The sequence below is a fragment of the Rhincodon typus genome, chromosome 35 (assembly GCF_021869965.1).
Source record: "Rhincodon typus isolate 14 chromosome 35, sRhiTyp1.1, whole genome shotgun sequence".
NCBI lineage: Eukaryota > Metazoa > Chordata > Chondrichthyes > Orectolobiformes > Rhincodontidae > Rhincodon > Rhincodon typus.
The window spans coordinates 3,536,659-3,548,864 of NC_063366.1; the positions used below are offsets into that span (position 1 = coordinate 3,536,659).

Consider the following 12,206-nt stretch of genomic DNA (forward strand, 5'->3'; position numbering starts at 1 on the left):
CTCCAATCTCAGATTCTGTTTCTCCCACCCTCATTGCACCTCCAATCTCAGATTCTGTTTCTCCCACCCTCATTGCTCCTCCAATCTCAGATTCTGTTTCTCCCACCCTCATTATGCCTCCAATCTCAGATTCTGTTTCTCCAGCCCTTGCAACACCTGCAATCACACATTCTGCCTCTCCCACTGTTGCTGCTCTGTCTCCTCCAGTCACAGATGCTACTGTCTAATCGTCCATATTACAATCCTTTCAAGGCTGCAGGTCACCCTCCTATCGCAAATTTTCCAGAGAGTTGTCTCCTCCCAAAACCCACCCCAAAAAAACTATCTCCCAGATCCTGCTCCCAAACATGCCATCTGATAACATTAGATCAGTAATACAAAAACGTTTGAGAGACTGAGGCAGACGAATCTTCATCGTGATCCAGGTACGTGAGTGACCTGGGTTAATACATGTTTGCCCTTATTGTTCTTTAGATGTCGTGTCTCTGTCCTTTAAATCTGCTGCTATCATTTCAATAAGGCTTGGTCACACACCTCACACTTAAATGACTTCTACCTGGTGTGGATTTATCTGCTTAAGGAGCAACTATGACTGAGTGTTTGCTTACACACCTCATGCTTGAAAGGTTTCTCCTCCATTTAGCGATCTTGAATTAACCATTGTACAACAGAAGGACTTGTGTTTCAGGAGATCATTTTGCGCCTGTGGAGTGTTCCTCACATGCCTCACTACCTTGGATGCTGTGGGCCTTCCTCTTCCAATCAGCTGTGAAATACTTCTGAGACTACACTCCTCACACTGATGTTGTCAGATTGAAAGCAATGCTATTCCCATTGTTATGATCCACTGTGGTAGTGCACTGTAAATTGAGACCTGCTATTCCCAGAGTTGTACCAAACATTTTTAAATTTTTTAAGATACGCACTGTATCCTAATTTCCCTGTCTTTCAGACCAAGTTTCATCGAAAGCATGGACCAGATTTCTGTGCTCAACAAGAATTATTATTTATTATAAGTAATTAGACTGTAGCTACAAGTAAACAGATATAAACCATTGGCATATAACATGACTAACTGAAACTCTAATCCTTTTATGAACTCCCCCTTTACACACAGACAAGCAAATAGGGAAAATAGATAATTGGAGGAGGTAGAAAAAACTGGAAAACCAATTTGGTGGTCTGTGCTTCCTGCTTTTGATGTTAAGGTGATTCTACTTCAGCTCGCCAGGCCCTTGGTGTACAGTTGTCTTTCTGTGGAAACAACCACTGGTTTGTAAGAAGTGCAGAGTGACTGATTCATTTGGAATACATTTCTGGTTATCAATTCAAAAGTCACAGCTCCCAGCTACTGCTGCTGGAAAAGTAATTTTCTTTTCCAAGTTCAAACGGAGTTTTTCTTCAGTGCAGAGAACAGGCAGCTTCTGCTGGGGAGAACGACAATACACTGTTCTGTGTCTTTATCTCTTTGTTTCTGTAACTTGTTTCCAGTTCCAACCTGCTCAGTTGGATAAAAAACTTGGCTCCCGATTGTCTGCACATTGCAGGAACCCACAGTCTCAAAACAATTCTCAATAGGTTTCAAATTCTTTGCTGTGAAATTATATAGCTATCCCGTAAAATAGTCCTGTTTCTCATTCCAGTCTATAGTTTCATAGAAATATAAAAAGACATGGTTTCAAAGTACTTCTGTTTTTAAGGAAATTAAATGCTTTTTTTTAAAAAACAAGTGTTTAATTATAAATATATAATATACAACAACAAGATAAGACTTATATACATTCATTCTTCTTCTCCCCTTTATACAAACTTAGGCAGTCTTAGGATTTCTTAAATTTTAACTTGTTCTAAAATTTTACATTTGGGATAATGTATCTGCATCTTTCCCATTAATAAGAACAATTTTTGAAGTAAATATTTTCAGTGAAAGGCTCCAATCCAGAAAGTCATGTATTCCATTTTTAAACTGTACAATGAAGGCAAATGGATTATGATCAGTATAAATTTGTGATTGTTATAAAGCGGAGGTTGACCCTCCTCCCTCTGAGAACTAACACTGAAACACCCAAAGAGGAGCACCTCACCCTATAATCTGTAAAAGGAGTGTGAAAAGTGGCATAGCCTGCCTTTCAGCAACTTCTAGTGGTTAAATAAAATAATTCCTGACATTTACTTTACAATCAACAAGTAACAATTTATTTATCTAACTCTAACAGTGAACAAATTAACTAAACTATTAACAAACTAAATAAATACCTTCTAACTACTAACTATTCCAGAATAAGGTAAGATTCTAATGGTATGCTGTTCCAGTAAATACAAGTCCCACTTATATATAAAAAAAGAATTTAGTCTCTTGAAATTACAGCCAGATTACATGTCTTCCAGAACGTTCTGTGCTTTCTCTTGTCAGAAATGCCTTCTCCATTAATTCTTCTGTCAGGAATATTAACTAGTTGTTCCATTGGTACCGTTGTTGTATAGACGGTGTTTTCTCTAAGACATAGAGGAGGCTGTGACAGCCATCAATTCTTGAGAGCTGAGGGCCGTTAGATTTGGCAGATGGTAACTAGCTCTTGGTTCTTTGTCCAACTGCCCCCTTCTTTTTATACCCTTGATGACATATCACTATTTCTTACAATAGGATTGGTCCAATGTTGTCAAAACTATCAGTCAAATTTAATAGGTTTTTGGTATCTAAGTACCTGGTTCAAATTGATTGGCTAAATTCAAAAGCCTGTTGTCTTTGTAAAAAAAACTGCTGCTTGGCCTGCTAACAGTACGGCCTTTCGATACAAATGCATCCATTTTAAATCTCTAAGCGCAGAAAAAGCACATGATCTTTAAAAGGGACCACACAATGCTTTACCCCCTAGCATTTTACAAACATCCTGCCTCCCAATCCATAAGTACCCTACCCAACTTTGCAACAGCGATTCCTTGTTTCCATGTCAAATATAGACGTCAAAGTGCTGAAAAGCTAACAACAATCCCAAAATCTCTTTGTTCATGATAGAGTAATACTTCTGATGCTGGCTTAGTTTCTTATAGAAATATTCCATTGGCCTGTCTGTTCCTAACTCATCATACTGTAACAAGACTGCACTCACCCACAAATCACTAGCATCATCTGCGATTACATAAGGTCTAGAAAAATCAGGGGTGGCCAACACTGGTTCATGTATTAAGATATCTTTAGTTTCTCAAATGCTGCTTGGCATTCTGCTGACCATATCTCTTTTGCTTGTTTCTTTAACAAATGTGTTAGCTGTATAGCTATCATACTGAAATTACCACAAATTTCCAGTAAAATTCACACATTCCTAAAACATTCTGATTTCTTATTTAGGAACAAGGAATTCTATTAAAACGTTCATTTTCACTGGCCTTGGCAACATCTGTCCTTGACCAAGCACATGTCCCAAGTAAGTCTGTCTTACTTTTGCAACTTAATGTTTTGTTAGATTTATCACCAAACCAGACAACTGTAATTGCTTAAACAGATCATTGACTCATTTTACATTCTCAAGTGTCAGGATAAGCCGCAGCATCATTTAAATACATTACGCAGTTATGAACATCAGTTACGACTTGAGTCATATGCCCTGGGATGTGGCTGGGTCATTCTTTAATACAAATGGCATTACTGGACAATGGTGTAACCCATTTGATGTCACAACATCAGAAATTTCTTTCCCCCTTAATATCAATGGCATTTGCCAGTACCCATTCAATGGATCAATCTTCAAAAGGAATGAGGCACTACCAACTCTACTGATGCAGTCTTACAGTCACACAGTTGGGTATGAATCTGTCTTTGTGACCACAGTCATTTTTCTATAACTTATACAAAGTCTCCAGGCAGTCTCACCTGAGTCCCCTCCCTCCTGTACATGTGCTGATCCCACACTACACATCACCAATGCCTTGGATGCTGTTTGTCTTCCTTTTGTGATATGCTGTCAGACACCTCTGACAGTATGCATCCCTCACTGATGTCAGTTTGAAAGCCTCCAAGGATGAAGAATTCTATTTCCAGACTAGAAATCTCTGTCAAACATTTACCAGGGGAACTGAGACAGCAGCTGCAATAAGTGAGGTTTTATTCAGATGGGACAATGACAAGTTTAAATCTCCACCTGATCTGCTGCTCAAAGGGGCAGCACGGTGGCTCAGTGGTTAGCATTGCTGCCTCACAGTGCCAGAGACCCAGGTTCGATTCCAGCCTCTGGTGATTGTCTGTGTGGAGTTTGCACATTCTCCTCCTGTCTGCGAGGGTTTCTTCCGGATGCTCTGGTTTCCTCCCACAGTCCAAAGGTGTGCAGGTTAGTTGGCTTGGCCATGAGAAATGCAGGGTGAAAGGGTGTGTCATGTGTGATGCTCTGCGGAGGATCAGCGTTGTCCTGATGGCCGAATGGCCTACTTCCACACTGATTCTATGATGAAGGCACTTCCATTTCACCGATAACAAGGTGTAGAGCTGGATGAACACAGCAGGCCAAGCAGGAAAGCTGACGTTTCGGGTCTAGACCCTCCATTTCACCGGTCAGTTTCCCAAGCTTCCGGAAACTCATGTTGCTGCAGAAATATTTGGATTGACTGTGAGAGACGTCAGAGAGCCCACCCACTCTGCCCATTCTCTCCTCTTCCTCTTCCAGAGCTGGTTCACTTCCCATGGGGACTGAAAACCAAGTGAGGAGATGGTGAGTGAAGGAGCAGCTTTTATACAAATTGTATCCCATAATATCCACACCAATCTTCAGGCAGTTTGACTATCCTGTGGGCAATCAGGGGTGGAAATGTCCCTTATGCTGTGTGAGAAGATCCAGCTGAGAGAGCTGTTTACTCAGTGCTGTGTGTTGGATATTCAATTTGCTTGTTGGACGCATTTCCCTTCTGATTTCCAGGCTGAGTTTTGTGGATGTCTCGTTCCTGACTATGAGAAGGTGAGGTGTAATTATCTGGGAGGTGCTGAGGGTCTGAGGATTCTTTCGGATTTCCTATTGCTGAGTTCTCTGGGTGTGTGTGTGTGTAGTGTGTGCGTCGGGAACTGGTATTCTGCAGACTGAATAATCAGTTCACTCTGTGTCTTTTCAAAGCACTCCAAGATTTCAGACCATGGTATCTCTGTAACCTCTTCAGAGAAGAAAACAAAGACTTGCAGTTATATAAAGCCTTTCACGACCACCAGATCCAAAAGCATGTTACAGCCAGTGAAGTACATTTGAAGTGTACTGATTGTTTCAATGCAGAAAATGTGACAGCCAATATGTATACAATGAGCTGCCACATTCAGCAATTTGATAATGACCAGAAAATATTCTTTACTGGTTGATTGAGAGATTAACACCAGGGGTAACGTCCGATTCTTCTATAAAATAATGCAAAGGGTCTTTTACACCCACGTCAGGAGAGAGCAGAAGGCCCTGGTTTGAGATCTCATCTGAAAGGCGGCTCCTCTGACTTGTGGCTCTGCCACACTCCCTTTGTGTTGAATTATTTGGTGTTTGTGTCTGATCCTGCAAAGGGTTCTTCATTACCATCCTTGGCTTTCACTGTCATTTCACACTGTTGTCAGGAACAGGGATGCAGTGCACAGGAGAGGGACAAGAATCACTTGCAGGAGGGACCAGTGACACTCTGCCTCAGCTCATCTGCTGCAGCAGCCCTCATCCATACCTTTATAGGCTTTAGACTGAATTATTCCAATGCTCTCCTGGCTACTTTCATATCTTATTCTGTAAACCTGAGCACCTCCACAACTCTGCTGATGAGGTCCTAACTGACACCAAGACCCATTATCCAATCATCCCTGTGCTCGCCAATCTACATTGGCTCCTGGTCAAGCAGCACCTCCGTTTTAAAGTTTTCTTCCTAGTTCCTCCATGACTTTGCCCCTGTAATCTCTGTAACAATTCAGTTGCTATAATTAGGGATACATTTATCGAAGAAACTTTTAAAATATTCTTTAAAGATTTTACCTGAAGTCTTGAATTCGGATTTGACAGTTTTGCCTGATGTTGTGGCTGATGACTGAATTTGGGATGTACAGTCTGAATGAGTGCAGTGTATCTAATTTCCCAGGATAACCAAGCTGCACTGAAGCAATATTTTCCTCATCTTCAAGCCCCTCCTTCGCAGTGAGTTTTCTTCAAATCATTTTGTAAAACGAGGGAAGAAATTTCAAAATCTCCATTGAATTAACATTTCTCCATAATCTTTTTAACACTAAATACTTGCTCCAAGGGTAAAATTGGTCTTCACCAGATGGACTCAAAATCATAGTGAATTGAAAACACATTTTACCCTCCCATTGCCTTCACAGTACCTGGGAAATGGGTCTGAGTGGAAGAAAGAAAGTAGCCACATTGTCTGCTCCTGATCACTATCCAGTATCCCTACTGGAAACAGAGGGTGTGTGATAGTGAAGTGAGGAAAAAGAAAGGACTTGCATCTGATTTCCTCACACAAGGAAATAGCAGACTGGCACTCACTGTGGAACAGTCTCTAACTAAGGAGTCAGCCTCTTCAGCAAAGAAGGAGCAGAAGCTGGTGAAAATCATGTTTCCTTTTCCTGTTTTACAGAAGGATTGCACTGTAGAACACCAGAGAATACGGAGAGGGTGCACAGCACTGATAGATCCTAACTATCATCCAAGGAACAACTGCACAACGACATGAACGAGAAACTAATTGAGTGTGAGGAACATGATCAAGTTTGCACACAGTCATCAACGCTCATGAATCACCAACACATTGAAGGAGATGAGAAGCTGTTCAGGTGTGAGTTGTGTGAAAAATCATTCTCGAAATCGTGGAACCTCCACAGGCACCGACGCACACACACAGGAGAGAAACCATTCACATGTGAGGTGTGTGACCAATCCTTTGCACAGTTATCAACCCTTCGCACACACCGGCGCATTCACACAGGGGAGAGACCATTTGAGTGCAACGTGTGTAACAAATCATTCTCACATTCATCCACTCTCCGTGAACACCAACGCATTCACACTGGAGAGAAACCATTCAAATGTGATGTGTGCAACAAATCATTCTTGGACTCGTCATCGCTCCGTGTACACCAACGTGTTCACACAGGAGAGAAACCATTCACATGCGAAGTGTGCGATAAATCATTTGCACAGTTATCGACACTCCGTGCACACCAACGTATTCATACAGGGGAGAAACCAGTCAAGTGTGAGGTGTGTGATAAATCCTTTTCACAGTTGGGGAGTCTCCTGGTCCATCAGAAAATCCACACAGGGGAGAAACCCTTCAAGTGCGAGGTTTGTGGTAAAGCTTTTGTGAGGTCTTCGAGCCTCCTGATACACCAGATGATTCACACTGGAGAGAAACCCTTCCAATGTGGTGTTTGTAAAATGTCTTTCATCCAGTCCTCTGATCTCCTGAGGCACCAGAGGATTCACACAGGCGAGAAACCCTTTAAATGTGACCTCTGTGACCGAGCCTTCAGACAGTTATCGACACTTGTGGATCATCGTCGTATTCACACGGGGGAGAAGCAGTTCCCATGTGAGGTGTGTGACAAGTCTTTCTCGAGGTCCTCATACCTCCTGCGACATCAGAGGATTCACACAGGGGAGTAACACTTGAGCTGTGATATTTATGAAAATTCTTTCACCAAACTTCCAATCTTCTAAAACATCAACAGCACAACATTGGTGAGAGATGAGGGATAATTTTTTATTTGAGTGAGTTATGCAATAAAGACTTCACACAATTGTTGAATCTCTCACAGCAGTGCTTTTCAAAGATTTTACCAGTGTAACCCTTTTTGGGGCTTGAAAATTGCACCAATCTCTCAGTGAGCGGTCAGGGGAATGGGGGATTAGCATGTTGAAACAGGACCTAGGAGAGAATGGAGGGAGATCTGGCCATTGCTACCTCAGAGAATGCAATCCCAAATTTCCAACTCATGACCTGACCCTAGTTTGGGAGAACCTGTGTGCCAGAGCCTCTGCAGTCACACAGACACAAACTCTACCAGTGTGATGTGTTGGGATTGTTTTGGCCCCCTCGTCCTCTCTCACGATATACTGATGTCTCCATATGAACTTGTAGTTGGGTCATCTACTTCCATTGCACTGAGAGCTGTCTGGGGTAGTCTATCCTCTAGTGCTCACACAGGGGATCTGTCATTCCAAAACACTGTCTCTTTTAGGAGTGTCTGTTCTGTCCAAATCTTCCATGATATTTAAAACATTTTTCAAATCTCCTCTTAACCTTCTCCAAGGAAAACAGTTCCAATTTCTCAATCCATCTATGTCCTCATCCCTGCAACTGAATTCCCTTCAATCTTCTCTGCACCCTCTCTAATATCTTCACATCCTTCCTAAACTATCGTGCCCAAACTGGTTGCAGTACCCCAGTGGAGGCTGAAGCAGTATTTTACACAGCTAGAACATATAACTCCTTGCCTTTGTACTCAAAGTCCATGTTGATAAAGTCCAGGATACTGTATGTTTTATTAACCACTCTCTCAAACAGCTTCAATGATTTTTGCCCAGATAAACCCAGGTTCCTCTGCTCCAGCCCCTCTTTTAGAATTATGCCTTTATATTATCTCTCTGAGCTCCTTCAACCAAAATAAATCACTTCATACTTCTCTGCATTAAATTTCATTTGATACTTGTCCATCAGTGGCAACAGTCACTGTCTTCCTCACAGTTCACATCATCTCCCAAATTTTATATTAATCACAAATGTTGAATTTTTGGCGTGTACACCAAGGTCTAGCTCATTCATTTATATTAGGAAGAGCAGGGGTCCTAACTGACCCCTGGGAAATGCAGCAATAAACCATTCTCCAGTCCAGGAAACATCTATTAACCACTCCTCTGTTTTCCATCACTCAGCCCGTTTTGTATTCATTTGCTTTTATTTTATTCTATAACCTCTAACTTTGCTGATAAATCTGTTGTCTTGCACTTTATCAAACTCAAGTAAGGGAGTTCTATACAATTTGCTCTGAACATATTTGTGCTGGTTTCCTTTCATTAATCTGCATTTGTCCAAGTGATTTCATTTTGTCCTGAATTGATTTCTCTAGAAGCTTCCAAATCACCAATGTTAAACTCATTAACTTGACTGGAGGTTGATGGGTTTATGTTTGCATGTGTGAATTTGAAGAGGGTGTAATATGTACAATGCTGCAGTTCTTTGGCACCACTTCTGAATCTAAGAAAGACTGAAAAATTATGGCCAATATCACCACAATTTCTACCCTCTATATCCTGACTTTACCTGAACCAACTCCTCTTTAAAAATTGTTCAGTTACCATTTCTCCTGACAATCTTATATTAAAATTTATATGGTCAAATCTGTAAGTATTTCTTTGTAGTTAGTTTTCCTCCAGTTAATTATTTATGTTCTGAATTGTTCCTTGTCCTTTTCCATCGCTACACCTAAACCTTCTGATAAAATTATCTCTGTCCCCTGAACATAGCCTGAATGTCACTTACAATTGTTCAGTGAGATCCTTGACCCTGGCACCAGAGAGGTAACATATCACCATGGATTCATGCCTCCTGTCACAGAAACATTTATTTGTTCCCAGAACTATCAAGCCTCCTATCTTGCTGTTCTAGTTTTCAGTGTACCTCCCTGTACAGCTGAGCTAGCTGTTGTACCATGGATTCCCCAGATTCCCCATCACTTTCATCAGGATTGAGAGCTCTGTACTGGTTACAGAGTGAGATACGCTCAGGGGTCCTGCACTTCCTGCCTTCCTGACACTTCCTAAACTCACCCCTGAACAGCCCAACTCCAATTTTAATGCTATGGCCCCATCCTTGTAAAGTGAGCCAGCTCTCAGGGGTGGTTATGAGGTAGAATCAGACCCAGCTTTAGTTGGTGACGTGAATTATAAACAGAACCTCTTTAGGTGATGGCTGTTTGACCAATATCATGGGGAATGTTTGGATACTCCTGTCTGGGAGCACTATTATCCTCAGTATGGGAGGGAGTGGGTGTGAGTCTCTACATACCTGAATTTCCTGAGCCCGTCACACTTCAAAGTAATAACTGACGTGTTCACCTTATAGTCTTACAAACTTCATTTCATCTTCTGGGAAAGATCTTGAGTCATTTTCAAATGCATTGTTATTTTATGATTTGTAGTTTGATTTACGCTGAATGTTGTCTTGTTGTTTGTCGCTTCATCAATCTCCTGTATAGTTGTATGTCTTACAATAAATTCACTGTTTAGCTTCAGCCAAGTGGACCACATTTCTCAGCCTGGTGTATTCCTATCCACTGAAGCACTCATGATCCTACAGTAAGTCTGCTGTACATGTTATATTGGTCAATGTCACTGTGAGCTTTAATCATCCAGGGGTTTATAATTTACATTTCTCATGAAGCATCTATAACTCTAAGAAAAGAAAACTTGTATTAATATATCAGCTTTCACAACCTTGGTACATCATCAAAAGGCATCTTAGAGCCAATGAAGTGAGGGTTGTCAGTAATTGATTTTCTAAATCATATGTTCCCAAAAGTAGCAACATGTATGACTGTATGGCAGCCTCATTGCTCAAGTCTCTGGAAGGAGCCAAAAAACCCACAACTTCCTACCTCAGAGACAAGTGCTAACTAAGCCACTACTGACAACAACCTCTAATATTCTGTTATTTTAGATTCAGTTTTGAAACAGTTAAGTCCAAAGGATGCTATAAACAGGCAGCCTGAAAGTTTGATTTGATTTAAAGTGGTAACTAGTTCGAGCCTCAGGTGTCAGCATTGTTTTTGTGTCTGGGATCCAGAAGCTGTGAAGATGGTAAAACCCCTGGCGTCAGGAGAAGTGACACTGTTGGAGAAAAGTAGTTAGACTGCAGGATTGAGCAACAGCCTATGACTTTGACACTGACAGAGGTTCCTCACATCAACCAAAAAACCCAATCATCCTAAATCCCATAGGCTCATGTACAGCCACACTCCAGAATAACCAGCAGCCATCTAATAATCCTGGTTTTTCCTCAATGTCACTGAACTGCACTGCAGTCTCCCACTATAAGATGCACTGTGTCTGGAAGACTTCCCTCATTTTCCCTTGTCCTGCTCCGAAATGCATCATCTGATGACATTAAGGTGAGTACAGAAGAGTCAGAGACTGAGGCAGATGAGTCTTGATCCTGATAATGGTGTGAGTCTCCCATGTTAATGCATGTAATCCAACACTCTTCCTGATTGTCTGCCTTCAAATGTTCCTTTCTCCTTTGAATCTGCTGTTTTCCTCTTTCCTAAACCTTGAGCCCTCAAGCCATGTAAACAACGGTCCCATCTCTAACCCACCTTTCCTCATCGAAGATCTTCAATGTAATGTCACCTCCAAATTGTGAAAGGGGACGTTTGTTGGTTGTGAGGTGAGGAACAAGGTGAAATTCATGCAAAGAGTGTGCCATCAGGCAAGGTCAAGAAGATAGCAAAGATGTCTGCTGCAGAGTGAATGATCAGTTACTCCCCCAGTCACAGAGTCAGTCCTTGAGCTAGTCACTGTCCAAATACAGATATGCCCAGAGCACAGAGTCACTCCCAGTGCCTCTCCTTTCATCTCAAACGTCCCTCCCTCCTGTGCATGTGATGATCCCACCCAACATCATGCCTTGGATACTGTGGATCCTCTCCTTTCTAATCTGCTGTAAAACATACGTATTGAACATCCCACACTGATGTCAGTTTGAAAGCCTATTCCCACGCTGGAAATTCCTGTCAAAGACTTAGCAAGGGAACTGAGACAGCAGCTGCAATAAGTGAGGTTTTATTCAGATGGGGCAATGACAAGTTTAAATCCCCACCCGATCTACTGCACAAAGTCACCTCCATTTCACCGGTCAGTTTCCCAAGCTTCAGGAAACTCATGTTGTTGCAGAAATATTTGGATTGACTGTGAGAGACGTCAATCAGAGAGCCCACCCACTCTGCCCATTCTCTCCTCTTCCTCTTCCAGAGCTGGTTCACTTCCTATAGGGACTGAAAACCAAGTGAGGAGATGGTGAGTGAAGGAGCAGCTTTTATACAAATTGTATCCCATACTATCCACACCAATCTACAGGCAGTCTGACTATCCTGTGGGCAATCAGGGGTGGAAATGTCCCTTATGCTGTGTGAGAAGATCCAGCTGAGAGAGCTGTTTACTCGGTGCTTTGTGCTGAACTGTTTGACTGGAGCTGTGTGTTGG

General features: G+C 41.8%; 1 protein-coding gene across 2 annotated transcripts; it reads left to right on the plus strand.

Annotated features, from left to right (window-relative positions):
• The first annotated feature begins 4,658 nt into the window (after positions 1-4,658).
• Positions 4,659-10,240, plus strand: LOC109934539 (zinc finger protein 271-like). 2 transcript variants are annotated; one of them, XM_048616821.1, is made up of 2 exons: positions 4,659-4,703; positions 6,586-10,240. In XM_048616821.1, exon 2 carries the CDS (start codon positions 6,678-6,680, stop codon positions 7,611-7,613), a length of 936 nt encoding a protein of 311 aa, XP_048472778.1. In that variant the 5' UTR covers positions 4,659-4,703; positions 6,586-6,677; the 3' UTR covers positions 7,614-10,240. The 2 variants fall into 2 exon arrangements, with proteins under 2 accessions (XP_048472778.1, XP_048472780.1); XM_048616823.1 differs by having other exon boundaries at positions 4,679-4,946.
• Positions 10,241-12,206: the final 1,966 nt, after the last annotated feature.